The 15,110-nt window shown below is 41.5% G+C and overlaps 1 protein-coding gene across 5 annotated transcripts in view; it reads right to left on the reverse strand.

Annotated features, from left to right (window-relative positions):
* Positions 1-15,110, reverse strand: part of ESR1 (estrogen receptor 1) — a 393,295-nt gene that overhangs the window by 207,899 nt on the left and 170,286 nt on the right. For all 5 annotated transcript variants that reach the window (XM_040448869.1, XM_040448867.1, XM_040448866.1 and 2 more), the window contains one exon: positions 158-274. In XM_040448869.1, the coding sequence (XP_040304803.1) occupies positions 158-274 (117 nt within the window). The remainder of the gene's footprint in view (positions 1-157; positions 275-15,110) is intronic.

Genomic DNA, 15,110 nt, shown 5'->3' on the forward strand with positions numbered 1-15,110 from the left:
GAGAAGAGAAGAGAAGAGAAGAGAAGAGAAGAGAAGAGAAGAGAAGAAAAGAAAAGAAAAGAAAAGAAAAGAAAAGAAAAGAAAAGAAAAGAGCCAGTGCTGGGTGACAGGCACGCACTCCCCCGGCAGGCAAGCACCCTGGCTGGCAGGTACCTACCGCCTTTCATCATGCCTACTTCATAGCACTTCCGGAGCCGGCAGGCCTGACAACTCTTCCTCCTGTTCTTATCGATCGTGCACTGGTTGGTAGCTGGACACATGTAGTCATTATGTCCTAGTAAGAGCAAGAGAACAGAATTCACATTATTTCAGGAAACAGAGCCAGTCAGAATCGACCGGGAAGCTGCCTGTTTTCCTATCACTCACTTGTGTTGCGACTTCGCATGCCATCCTTTTCCTGCCCTTCTCAAAGTGTGGGAAAAAACTCCCCGAGACTTGATTTTTGTCTCAGCCAATCACTTCCGGAGTTCTTTGGGCAAAAGTCACCTTCAGTTCATACAGTTGATATTTGGAGGCACAAGGTTTTATGTACACTCACACACTTTCTCAACGAAGGCTTTTCTTTTTTTTGGACTCAGGCCACTAGCTAAAATCATCGAAATAAAACTGTTGGAACTTTCAGACAGTTTCAAAGTGGCCTTTCTTACGGTATAATTGGAAGAATCTTTAGGTAGGTATTCAAATGCAGCCTGGAACACCTAAATTCCAGTCCAGCGTGCTGAGTTGGGGTGGCGGCCAAGTTCAGTCCTTAAGTTGATAAGTTAGTCCGTCACTTACTGGCTGGAGGACGCTGAGTGTATTAGTTAACATCTCTAGGTCTCACTTACCCCTCTCTCACCTAGAGAAAGTAATGGCACCCACTATGTTGCATTTTTCTAAGAATTAAATGTGAGACTACATGTCAAAGGTTTACCAGTGCCCTGGATGTGGTAAGCACTCAATAAATACTGTTGCTGTTACCATTTATTAATCCTCTTTCTTTATTAATCCTCTTTCTTTTCCCTCTTGTTGACTGACTCCCTATTGCTCAACTGTTTCTCATTCACGTTCATCACGTGTGACTCTGTCCCACAATAAAGGGCTCCCGTGACCTCACATCACTCTCAAACTTCCATCTTACATCCTACCCCTTCTTAGTTCAACTCCTCAGAGACATCTACACACCTGAGGTCTGCTTTGTCCTCACCTCTCCTGCATGGCTCAACCCACGCCTGTTTTCTCCCTTAGCTGTCCCACAAAAACCGCTTAAATCCTGATATCACCAATGACTCCTATTACTGAAGTCAACAGGTATTTCAGCCCACATCATACTTGACCTATCAGAAGCACCTGACAATTCCTCCCTTCCTCCTGAAGCATGCTTTTCCCTTGGCTTCCATAAAACGAAACATTCCCGTGTCCTTCCTACCCCTCAGGACATGGCTTCCCAGTGTTATTTGCAGATGCCACTCCAACCAACATTAAGCTAATCTGCATGGGGCTCAATGTCAGGCCCTTCTTATGACTCCAAATTCTCACAGGAGAATCTGTTCCACAGCTACAGCTTCCCTTATCATAAATGCAGATGACTCACAGATTTATACGCAGCCCAACTCTTCTCTGAGTTCTCGGGACATACAGCCAATTGCCCACAAGAAGTTTCTGCTCTAAGATTCAGAGGTCACGTCCATGTCTTTACCCCTCAAAAGCAGTCTGGTTTATACTGTGCAGAACATTAAACTCCACAAATTACTAAATATCGCCATGGTTTTATGAAGAAGTCCATGTATAGAAGTCTAAATTCTTACACCTGAATTTAGACTATGGAGATGACGTGTACTATTTTAAAATGTTTCCCATTCTCAAAGAAAAAAATGAGGAAATATCACACCCTGTAATTCAGATCATCTGTGTCTCCACTTTCCCATTCACTAAAGGCAAGATGCAACATGCAGTGACATATTGTGTGGGTTTTTTGTAAGTTTATTTATTTATATTGAGAGAGAGTGGGGGAGGGGCAGACAGAGAGGGAGAGAGAGAATCCCACGCTATCAGCATGAAGCTGATCCGGGGCTCCAGGAAGCAGGAAATCATGACCTGAGCACAAATGAAGAGTCTAATTAATGCTTAGCCAACTGAGCCACCCAGGCGTCCCCGCAGTGAAATGTTTTAACTACAGAACTCTTTGTTCTTTATTCAATTGAAGGGTCAATCTCAAGTAGAATAGGGTGGGTGGGGCTTTAATAAGAAACGCTGGTCTCATAAAACTTGGTGCTTCATCTTTAGATATACATTATAAAAATTGCTACGTGCACAGGCTTCAGATAAAATTAACATGTACATTCTTCTTTTGTATATAGCAACCAGCAAACTAGACAGAAAAATTGTAAACTGACAACTTTAGTAGGAGACCACACACTGCCTCAAATATCCAGGCACAATTATTGTGTTTAGAAATGCCTTCATTAACCGGGACAAACTGAGGAAATAATAGAACCAGAAATGAAATTTACCTAGACAGATGTTAACTTTAAGCAAAAGGTGCAGATTTCTGATACCTCAAGGAAACTTTCAGTGTTTGGTCTCCTATGATGTTTATGCAGTACACGCTTTAACACCAAAAAAAATGAGGTTACATTTAAGCCTCAGAAGAAAACAGCCGATGATCATTCAAACCAAGAATTAACTTTGATTCACTTTCCTCCCAAAAAGGGTTGTTTTGCAAGCCAGAAGACAGGAGAGCTGAATGGGGTCAGAGGCCAATTGGCTGAATGTTGTATTTGCATTGGTCATCCATTGTAGATGTGTATCTTTATAGAACCAAGTGAAATTCCTGAACTGACATGTTTAACAGATAAAAGACGCTTGATTTGTGCAATTGAATTCATCCTTAACAAGAAAAGAAGTTGGTGCAGAGCAGAATCAGGTTTGTAATACAAGCCTCTGGGGACAAAATGGATTTTTCTCCTGCCCCCAACTACATTAAAATTTAGAATTGGTAAATTGGCAACAAGAAAAAAAAACAAAAACGAAGAGGTAACATATTTGATATATACAATTAAAACAAACTCTCCTGAACCAAACACCATTAACAACTATTTGCACCTCTTCAACTTACATCAAAGAAGGAAAACCACAAGGTAGTTTTTTGTTCCCTGAGGATAACTTGGTAAAGGTATGTAATTAAAGCAATCGATTTTAGTTTCTTTAAGAAGAAACTTCAGTTTGTTCTCAGTTTTTAAGAGTCTCTTATGCTTTGGCTCTCTCCCACTCTAACCTCTTTTTTTTTTTTTTTTCCTTCCCCTCCCCCATGGGTTTCTGTTAAGTTTCTCAGGATCCACATAAGAGTGAAACCATATGGTATCTGTCTTTCTCTGTATGGCTTATTTCACTTAGCATCACACTCTCCAGTTCCATCCACGTTGCTACAAAAGGCCATATTTCATTCTTTCTCATTGCCACGTAGTATTCCATTGTGTATATAAACCACAATTTCTTTATCCATTCATCAGTTGATGGACATTTAGGCTCTTTCCATAATTTGGCTATTGTTGAGAGTGCTGCTATAAACATTGGGGTACAAGTGCCCCTATGCATCAGTACTCCTGTATCCCTTGGATAAATTCCTAGCAGTGCTATTGCTGGGTAATAGGGTAGGTCTATTTTTAATTTTCTGAGGAACCTCCACACTGCTTTCCAGAGCGTATGGAAACCAATTTGACAATAAATTTCATATATTAAAAAAAAAAAAAGAAGAAACTTCATTTTACATGTTATTATTTGCTCTTATGAAAACAATGCCTATGAAAATCCTATTGAAGGAGAGGTAATTAAAAAAAAAAAAGACTGAGGACCCTAAAAGCTCCCTGTACCTGTGACCAGATGAGCCTCAAGGTGCCTTTCCCACAGGCCTGGATGAAGCGCAAAAAGCCAAAGCCAAGATGTTAGGCTCAGGTGAAGTTCTGGAGAAATTATCACTATTTTGTTGCCCATCAAAAAAATAAAGATAAAGCCTTTGCACTAATGTGGGGTCTGAATAGTTATAAGTGGAGAGAAGCGGAGATGAATGAACCCTAAGCAGAAAGCTAGAGGAGCGAAAGGAGAGTCGTCCGGGAGCAGGAGCCACCAGGCCGACCCATAGCTCCTGGGCCAGCAGATGAGCTCACACACAGCTTTTTCTCACACTTGTCTGGGATTCTTCCTCTCGACTTTTTGTTTTTCCTTTCCTTCTTGTTTTTCTCTCTGTCAGTAGCAGCTGTTTTTGCATCGTTACTACCGCATAGAAAGACTCCATTTGCCAGTTACAAAAATAAGCAATGACCCATCGTCAGAGATTCAAAAGAAACATAAAACAGACCAAATTAAAACAAGCAAGTGACGAGGTACTGTTGGTGGACTTGTAAACTGGTGCGGCCATCGCTTCTCGGCCTTTTGGCTAAGATCAAGTGTAAACTGGTGCGGCCATTGCAGAAAACAATATGGTGGCTCCTCAAGAAATCACAAATAGAACTACCACATGATCCAGCAGTTCCACTACTGGGCATTTACCCAAAGGAAATGAAATCACTAGAGATATAGGTACTACCACGTTCATAGAGGCATTATTAATAATCATCAAGGTATGGAAACAATCTTAAGTGTTCACTGACAGATAAATGAACAAAGAAAATGTGGTCTTTATATAAACATATTGGGGTATTATTCACCCTTAAAAAATAAAGAAATCCCATCATTTGGGACAACGTGGATAAACCTGGAGGGGATTATGTTAAGTGAAATAAGCCATACAGAGAAAGACAAATACTGCATGGTATCACTTGTGTGGAGTCTTGAGAAGAATAAGGTCTGAGGATCTGATGTAGAACACGGTGACTACAGTTGATAACAATGTATTGTCATCAGTGAAATTTGCTCAAAAAGTAGAACTTACATTCTCACTACACACACACACACACACACACACACACGGTAAATAGGTAATGGACGTGTTGACTCAGTGGAAGGAATCTTTTCACAAGGTATATCAAATCATCACAATGAACACTTGACATATCTCATAATTTGGTCACTTGGGTTTCAATGAAGCGAAACAAAATAAAATAAAACAAAAAACCCAAGCAGCAGCCTGAGGGGAATTTAACACTGTCTGTCTTTCCTTTTGCCACACAGCATATTCTGGCAGACATCTCCGACCAAATCTCTTTGCTGAGCTTCCCACCCATACACCTACCCGCCCACGGTCCACGGAGACTTGACTTTCTCACAGTCTCGTCAAAATGAATGTGTCCCAAACACAACTGTCAATCATCTTTCCTCGTCAATGTCTTCCTATCTGCCACCACACCACACAGCCTGAGACGTGGTGTTACTCAAGGTTCTCCACCCTCCTCCTCACTCACATGCATGCACACACTAATCAGATCGATTATTTTTAAATTCCTTTTCAGAGCAAAAGCAATTTTTCCTGGGCCCACCATCCCTACCACAGCTCATACCATCTCCAGTCCCCATTGTCGCAACAGCCCACTAAGCCACCCCCTGCCTCCCACCTTCCCCTGCCAACCATTGCCCACTGTGTTGCCAGGTGGTTCTTCTAAAATCATACACTGCCATGGCGCTACCCTGCTTTAATATGCTGGTGCTCCTCAAAGCTCTAAGGATAAAATCAAAATGCCTTAAAACAGCTTACCAAGCTGTTCCTGATCAACCTCCTTTCCTGCCTTATCTCTTACCAGTCTCTAAGTTCTAAGCATGCCCTCCCGTTCAACCATGCTCCTTTTGAGCCCCAGGACTTTGCACACACAGTTCCTTCTTGTGGAAACAGACTTTTCCTACTCTTGGCTCAAGTGACTCCCACTAATCTTTCAGGTGTGTCAATCGAGACGTCAATTTCTCTGGGATTCCTTTCTGCCCCTCCAATGATGCCTAGCTTTTATCCTGTCACAGTGCTTACTACATTGGACTTTAGCTGTTTGTCACAATCCCCAGGTCACTTTAAGTGTGACAAGGGATGAACTACACCTGTCTCATTTATCACCATTAATCCTGTGCCCAGCACATTCTCAGGCACACAGTGGAGCTCAGCAAGTATTTGTTATCTGAACAAAATGAAACGTTGCCAAAGCTCTGTGTTGCCTCCCCCCCACCCAATCCCATCTGGAGCACAGGCCTCCCAAGCGGGGCAGGTTGGAGTTCTATGAAAGAAGTAATGACTGAGAAGTCAATGGTCCCAAATAAAGAGATGGCTGCCACACCTCAGGACCCCAAAACTCAGGTCCACAAGGGCAAGACTTGGTCCTAAGAGAACTCGTTGTAGACATGAGAGTTCCAAAGAATTTTTAATAAAAATCAGTATTGATTTTCAGTAGAAAATGAAGGATTAAAAACATTCAAGGTAATGCCAAGGGGAAAAAAAAAAAAAACCAAGCTATGCATTAATCATCTCTGAGTAGTAGAGCGGGCAAGGCAGAGAGAAGATGTAAAAAAGCTTGACGTAGCTTTGCCAAATTCTTAGGGCTAGAGAAGGAGGAATGGGAGGAGAAGGAGGTCAAAGATTCTGGTGGCTTGTGCCAGGATGTCTCAAAAGTTATTCTTAACATTAATCAAAAAAGAGGATCTGATCAGGGAGTGGGGTGGGAAGAAGAGATGTGGAAAAATTTTAAACATGTGATATTTGAGATTTCAGTAGCACACCAACAAGCACAACTACCCAACAAACTATTCTAAATGTAGTCCCAAAGCTTGGGAGGCATATCAAAATGAAGTTGGAGATCCCATGATCCAGAAATTCCATTTCTAGGTATATGCCCAAAAGAACTCAAAGCACAGACTCAAACAGATATTTGCACACCCACGGTCACAGTAGCATTATTCACAGCTCAAATGTCCACTGGCAGATAAATGGATAAAAAAATAGGGTATATACATACGACAGAATTTTATTCAGTCTTAAAAAGAAATAAAATTTGGATACATGCTACAACACAGATGAACCTTAAAGACATGCTGAGTGAAATAAGCCAGACCCAAAGGACATATATTGTATGATTCCAACTAAATGTAAAGTACCTAGACTAGTGAAATTCATAGAGACAGAAACTTGAACAAAAGGTATCAGAAGTTATAGGAAGGGGGAAATGGGGACTTTATTGTGCAATAGTACAGAGTTTCCACTTGCGATGACGAAAAAGCTCTGGAGATGGACAGTGGTGGTAGTTACACAACAATGTGAACAACTAAATGCCATTGAACTGTACAATTGAAAACGATTAAAATGGGAAATTTCATGTTATGTATGTTTTATCACAATTTTTAAAAATGAAGTTGGATGCATAGGAAGCATCTCCATGAGGCAGGGCAGGAAAAGAAATCAAAGATGTGCATGTTAAGTCGGCCTGTTCAGAATTTCGTCTTTAAAAAATGCCCTTGGACCCAAGGACTAGCCAGCAGTATTGGCCATGTGATCCGCTTAGACCTGGCACCACGCCAGGTGACTTTAGCCCTTTATCTCATCTAACCATCAAAACTGACAAGTCAGGTCATTGTAACTCCCATGTTATAGAAGCAGAAACTGAGACCCCAAGAGATTAACTAACTTGTTCAAGGTCACTCAGCTACTAGAGGCAGGGCCATGATCAAAGCCTCTTACTCCAGGAACACCACCATAGGGCTGATGACGTGGAAAGAACTCGATACCTATCTAGCCAGATGTCTAAATACTGTCACACTTTCAACTATTATCAAAACATTTTTCCCTAACATAATTACAACATCATATCACTAAGAGGGCATTTCAGAAGCAGCAATGAAATTATTTCCAGGACCTGTGATTCCTAAGACTCCCAAAGTTAAAGATATGAGAGACTGATCCCATGAAATATATTCATCAGTAGATAATGGCATATGTTATCAAAATCTCCCTGGAAAGCCTTTCAGCACATTCCAGCATATAATAGAGACAGAGTAGAAGGCAAGGTATTGAGGAAATAAATAAGAAATTTACTTTCTGTAAAAGAACAACTCCAGTATTATGTTTGGAAATAAATTTTGACTCAGATATTAAAGTGAATATTCTCTGATTTATAGCCAGTGCAACCAGCCAAACAAAATGAAACAGACTTTGGCTGTCTCAGTGAACACATTCCTAAAAATCCAGTGAGGACATTCAATGTGCCATGATTTGAACTATTTCACAACCACATCTGTATGTAATGGCATGCAAATAAAAACGCCATGCCTTCATAATGCAGCCCAAATTATATTTTTACAGCTGGTCAATTCTATGTCTTACCAGTGACAACAGCCACCTTCAAAGGGCAGCTTGCCTTTATTTTTTAAGTGAAGTAAAAACATTATGTGCATCGAAGGATATTTTTAAAAGAAAAAATATTTAAAGGAATTCTAGGAAAGATGATTGTCCTGGAAAGTTTCTTTTTCTAAATGAAAACGAAGAGGAAATCCGTTCTTCACCCTTGTCAGACCCCAGTCTGCTAAAAATTTTAGCCGGGGCAATGACATGATCCCTCTCCTTGTCCAGCCTTGCTTACCCTCTGCGAAACCACAATTGTTTTAAGCACCTGGCACAGGACCAAACCAACAGCTGCAATAAAGGAAAACATAATGAAATCAGTGACCACCATCTCATTGTAATACACCAGAGACAACGAACCAGTTTCAATAATGTTTCTTAAGGCTCAACAAATAAGTGCAGTTCCACAGCCCAAAAAAGGACTTTCTGAAATTGCTCCTTCTGGGACAATAGATAAGCATCACACCAAAGGGAGCACTGTGACAACCAGTGTGACTAGTTCAATGCCAGGCAGCATTCAGCTCACCTCCAGACCCCTCTCCTTTGCTCTGTTCCATTGTTTCCAGAGAGTTTCCCAAGCTTTCTTCCTACTTGGAGTCATTTAAAGTCCAAACACTGGTGTCCAAGAGCAGTAGGAACTATTTCAAAATGTTCTTGTCCAAAGCTGAGGACGCGAGTAAGATGGAAATGGGTTGGCGATCAGAGCAAGAGGGCACAACCTCAGAGACCCTGAGCACCATTGTGCTTACTGCCCTGGATTTCTGGAACCACTAAGAAGCTCACTGCCCCACCCTCCCGCTCCTGGGCAGGTCACTGCAGTGCTTTAGGTGAGAAGGGAAAGGGGGGGGGGGGGGGGCTTACAAAGATCTGATGTGGTGTGGACTATGAATGTCCCTTAAGCTTCTGGCCACCTAACCACTAAATAAGGGGTCTCGTCTGTCCTCAGGAGCCCTCCAGAATGAAGTCCCTAGTAAAGTTCCTCCAAGGCATCCTGATCAAAGTCATGAAAGAAGAGGCAGGAGCTTCTGTTTCAATGGTCAAAAGATTCCTCCAGCACATTTTAACATGAGCTCAGTTATTCCCTTTCTATCTTTAAGTCCACTTCAAAAATGAGGAAATAAGCCAAAAGATCGTCTGTCAGATTTAGAAATAATGACTAGGATACACTCTCAGCTTCAATAACAATTTCTCCCAACAAGCAGAAATAAATGGGTTCATTCATTGTCTTGCCAATGAACCTTCCCACGATGGTGGTTTGCATAAGACATCTGTGCATAAAGACAACTGTTTTGTATTTACTTGTACTTATTCACGTGGTAAACTTAACCCAGAGTAGCACAGATAATCTCACGTGTTTTCTAGGCCTCGTGGTTGGGGATAGCTTCTCCCACACGTGCTGCATGCAGTAGCCCAGCGGCCCAGAGAAGAGCCGGATGAATGTTACACGCTCAGTGAACAAATATGTGGGAATATGTTAAATCCACACGTCCTGGGTATCCAGACAGCTCAAGTCTACGGTGGCTAGACGGCCCTATGAGGAGAATTCTCCCAGAAGAGCCAGTTTTCTCATTTCCCAAGGGTGTTCGGGCTCCTCCGTCTATATGCTTGTCCACACCCCCACTCCCCATTCCAGCTAATGAAAACAAGAGAGCCTGGAAAAATCTAGTCTCCTCCTCCACCCAACCCCAAGAACCAGCCTCCAGAAAGAAGATGGCCTGAGTGTCCTGAACAAGCTAAGCTGCTGGATTCTTGGCCCCAGGTTCTCACCTCTAAAAGGAAAGGGAAGAAGAACCCATTCTGGTTCTAAACTTTGATCATTCTCTCTTTTCTCACCTTCCTCAGGGATATACTTCCTTTTTATCTGGCTTCTTAGGGTTCAAGTTTGGTGATTTTTTTTTTTTTTTTTTTTTTTTTTTACTGCTTAAGGTTTTTGTCTCCATTTGTGGTTGCTGCACTAAAGGGAAGGAATAACAGGCATATATGGAGAACGTCACAGGGCTCAGAACACTGGACTTGTGTATATGAGTCTAGGCGCGTATGTGTCATGGGATCCCAGGTGAACCAGGCAATCCCTCCTGATTATTTGACACCTTCCTTAGTGGCTGCTATGAGGCCCTGACAGATAATATATGCAAACATTTGATTCACCATAAAACTTGTACCAACAGAATGTATTAATTTCTATGGACTAAAATACAGCCATTTGAAAAAATGAGGCCTATACAGACTGATAATGGAGAAATCTCCAACATGTATTATTCAGTGAGAAAAGCTATTCACAGAATAATGTGTAGAGTATAATGCTACTTATATAACCAAGACATGTGTGAGTGTGTGTGTGTGTGTGTGTGTGTGCGCACGCGCAATTTTGGGATGAAACTATTAATAGTGTTTACCTATCAAGAAAGGAAGAAGCACAGACTTGGGTATAGGACCAGAGGTAGGCCTTAACTTTCCATCATGTACCACATTGTACTGTTTAACATTTAACGTGTGTATTTCTAGGGGGTTTTTTTAATAATAATAAAACAGTGTTTTGAAAATCTCTAACCAAAACCTGGCATTAACAATCTTCATTCCTTTTCTGGTTCCACCACCCATCCAGGGGTTATTTCTCCCTAATTTGCAGCCCACAGACTAAGTAATAAACTTCACCACCAGAACCTTGTTGAGCAAGGGAACACTACCACGCTTCTTTTATAAAGAATAGGAAAAGGGCTAAGTGGGAGCTGTGTTTTTTGATCTGCAGATAGCCCAGCAAAGAACAAGTAGCAGACACCCAACCACAGACAGAGGCTCCAGTCTGTTTCTGCTCCTGTCACAAAGCCATCCTGAGAATCTGCGACTCTCCTCCTGCCCCAGCTGGGCCTGGCTCCCCCTGTTTTGCGCTGACCCGAACCTTTATCCCTGAGGGACCTAGGTCCCCTCGCCATATAGAGGGGGGAAGTCATCAGTAACCTTTCTCCTTTGCCAGGTAGGATATAAGGAGGCACACAGGGGCATCCCGGGTTCTACCAATGCACGGTAATAGCCCCATTCCCCTTGGCAGGCAGGACTGACCCCAGCCAACTCTGTATCCCCCTTGTCTTGACTTTAAACCCAGCGAGACAAGGAGCCAGCTACAGTGGCACTCCTCACGTCCAGTGTCCCATTTAAAAGGATTCCATCCTTGAGGGAGTTAATAGAACACAATGGGTTCTGTACTTCCAACTAGTTGGGTTCAATACTGGTTTTAGTTCTTAAATAGCCCCACTTTCCTCACCTATAAAATGGGAGCAATTGTAGAGCTGGCTTCCTAGAATTTTGTGGAAGATTAAATGAGATGATGCATATAAAACCCATAACGAAGAGCCTGGTGCAGGACGAGTACTCCCTAAATGTTAGTATCATTATTATTATAATGATACTAAATCTCTAGATTGGCAAAGCTCTAATTTGTAGGGACAGTGCCTGACCAACAATATCCTCAAATCAATCTGTAATAACCTATCATTTTCTTAGTAGCTAAATAATCCTTTTTTTACCCTGAACTAATTCTCTTCACATCATATAACTTGCTAGGTTACATTTATGCAGTCAAGTGTAAATCATCCAAAACAGTTCGTCATATCAAAAACATTCACTCCAGTCAGCATAAGGCTAACTATCAGAGCTGGAAACTATTCTAGTGCTTGAAGAAGCAAGCAAAACTGTAAGAAAAATAGCCATGTATTTGAGCTCCTTAAAATACATTCAAACACCTTTTTAAGCAACCAAGAATTACAGTCTAACTGTCCAGGAATGTGGGGAAGTCATAACATGCCTCTTCGAGAAAAGCTAAACTACACTAAGAACTCACTTTCTGGGCTTTAAAGAGAAGGTGGCTGTCTCTCCTGTCCAAGAAGATAAAGGACAAAAGTCTTCTGTAACCAGAAGTAAGCCCCAAACTCTTAAGCCAATCTGTACTCTGATTTCTGATTCAAGGTACCTGAATTACCCTCCTTGCTTACAAATAAGAACAGGGAAGAGAGACTATATTTACTTAACAGAATATATTTCAAGAGGTGTTAAATTTGGTATAATTACCTTTTTGAAATCTACTCTCTTTTTACTGATTAATAATTTGGTGTCACTCCAAATTCCCATTTTGAAGTGGCAATTATAAAGGTTATTATGAAGTTGTTTTTTCTTCTCATTTAGTAAAAAATTCTAGGCTAGTTTGGAAGCAGAGCTTTGGAAAATGCTCTCTTTGGGAAGGCTTCCATAGAAAGAGATTATATTCTTCGGTGTCACCATCAAAGACACGGCAAGGTTTAAAACAGGCTATTTAGACTCACCCAACCATAAGATAAAGTCCATCCCAATAATCTATACATCCAGTGCGTTTTAATTTAAAAAGTGTTTACCTCTAATTCCATACAATGCAAGTCAAACACTGTATTTGTTCTTTTTTAAGGATACTTTAAGGGAAGACTAGATAAAAATTTTCAAAAAAGAAGTATTGAAACAGAAAAAAAAATTCATTCAGTCAAGGAATTTTGAGTCTCCACTGTATGCAAGAAGACACATATAGATTTCCACCCCTTCCCATCCAAAAGTAGAACATTCCTATGAAACTTTTTCATAAGACTATATGGTACACAGAGTCTCTGCTACTTTCCAAAAGTTTCCATTAAAGCCATATCGCTTTTACGAAAGATCTATATTAGTATGTGCTTTTGCTAACTGAAAATAATCTAAAGAGGATTCTCTCTTTTACAATAAAAGCTATTACTAATTAGGTCTTTCATAAAAGAGAAGTGGCCTAACAGGAACTTTTAGAAAACAAAGTACACTTGTGCTTGATATTTTAAGAGACCTGAGGATGGATACACTGTTTGTGCTCTCCAAAGCTTGACATTCTTAAAATAAAGAAGCATAGGTGGGGCACCTGGGTGGCTCAGTCGATTGAGCATCTGACTTCAGCTCAGGTCACGGTCTCACAGTTCATGAGTTCTAACCCCGCATCAGGCTCCGTGCTGACAGCTCGGAGCCTGGAGCCTGCTTCAGATTCTGTGTCTCCCTCTCTCTCTCTGCCCCTCCCCTGCTCATCCTCTCTCTCTGTCTCCCCACCCCCCTCTCAAAAATAAATAAACACTAAAAAAATTTTTTTTAAGAGCATAGGTAAGGGGCGCCTGGGTGGCGCAGTTGGTTAAGCGTCCGACTTCAGCCAGGTCATGATCTCGCGGTCCGTGAGTTCGAGCCCCGCGTCAGGCTCCGGGCTGATGGCTCGGAGCCTGGAGCCTGTTTCCGATTCTGTGTCTCCCTCTCTCTCTGCCCCTCCCCCGTTCATGCTCTGTTTCTCTGTCCCAAAAATAAATAAAAAACGTTGAAAAAAAAAATTTAAAAAAAAAAAAAAAAGAGCATAGGTAAGAGGTAGACATCCAAAGAGAAATTTTCAAATCTATGACTCTCTTTCTTTGGTTTTGAGGTGGAAATGTTAACTAATTTTCAGGTGCTGGCTACGAGAAAGAAATTCATGTTTAAGAAGTACGATAACAAGTGATTTAGAAGCAAAATAATGAAATGTTAAGGTATTTGCTCTGCTTAGCTTCAGATCAGAAAGATATCCAGGGGAAACTGACAGAGCCAGTTGGAGGTAATAATGATGATGACTCTTGGGGTGCCTAAGTGGTTCAGTTGGTTAAGTGTCCCACTCTTGATTTTAGCTCAGGTCATGATCTCACAGTTCGTGGATTCGAGCCCTGTGTCGGGCTCTGCGCTGACAGCGTGGAGCCTGCTTGGGATTCTCTCTCCTCCTCTCTCTCTCTCTCTGCCCCTCCTCCCTCTCAAAATAAATAAACATTTTTAAAACATGATGGTGAGGACTCTTTACAGATTAAGCATAATCTCTAACCACTGCATCCATCCAGCAAGGTAGAAATCACTGTGTCATTTATCATCAAGGAGATGGAAGTTCGGAGACATCAGGTAAAAACCAGGGGTGTCTGGCTCGTGATGCTATCCTTTTCTCTGGAAAAGGTGTGTCCCTGACCAGAGATGAGCCAATCAGAGCCCCTCCACTCCCTATTATCTGCTAACTGGAAGAGGATCACAGGATGTGAGGCTTGGCAGCTGCCTCCAGCCCTGCTTCCCTCCTTAGGGAAAACGGAAGTTGGTGGAGGGCGCAAAGCTGGCACACAGTGGAGCAGAGGCAAGGCTGGAGTCCTGACAGGCTCACGGTCACGGAGGTCTGGCTGTATCCCTGCCACAATTGCTGGTAACTAAAACGTATTCTCTGGTTATCAAAGAATATCAAATATTCTTCCACCAAAACGTATTCTTTGACCCCCACCCCCAAGCTTAGTTTGAACTTACATTTGGTCACTTAAAATGAGGAGATCTACCTAATGCATGAAATAATTTTGCTAAGACTTCAGAGCTGATAAACCATAATAATGATGACTAATATTTTTACGGCAATTTGTAATTGTATAGCAAAGTCTCATGTGATAGTCATTTTTATTAGCTTTCCTTTATAAATTGTGACAAACTAGGACCCAGATTAAAAATGTGAAAATACACGGAGGTAAAGAATCGTCCTACTAGGGGCGTCTGGGTGGCTCAGTCAGTTGAGCATCTGACTCTTGATTTTGACTCAGGTTATGATCTCAAGGTCATGGGATGGAGCCCCACGTCAGGCTCTGCACTGAGCATTGAGCCTGCTTGGGATTCTCCCTCTCTCTCCCTCTGCCCCTCTCCCCTGCTCATGCTCTCTCTAAAATAAATAAAGTAAAGTAAAATAAAATAAAGTAAAGTAAAATAAAATAAAATAAAATAAAATAAAATAAAATAAAATAAAATA

This window comes from Herpailurus yagouaroundi, unplaced genomic scaffold (assembly GCF_014898765.1).
Source record: "Herpailurus yagouaroundi ecotype Mexico unplaced genomic scaffold, PumYag 198, whole genome shotgun sequence".
NCBI classification, from domain to species: domain Eukaryota; kingdom Metazoa; phylum Chordata; class Mammalia; order Carnivora; family Felidae; genus Herpailurus; species Herpailurus yagouaroundi.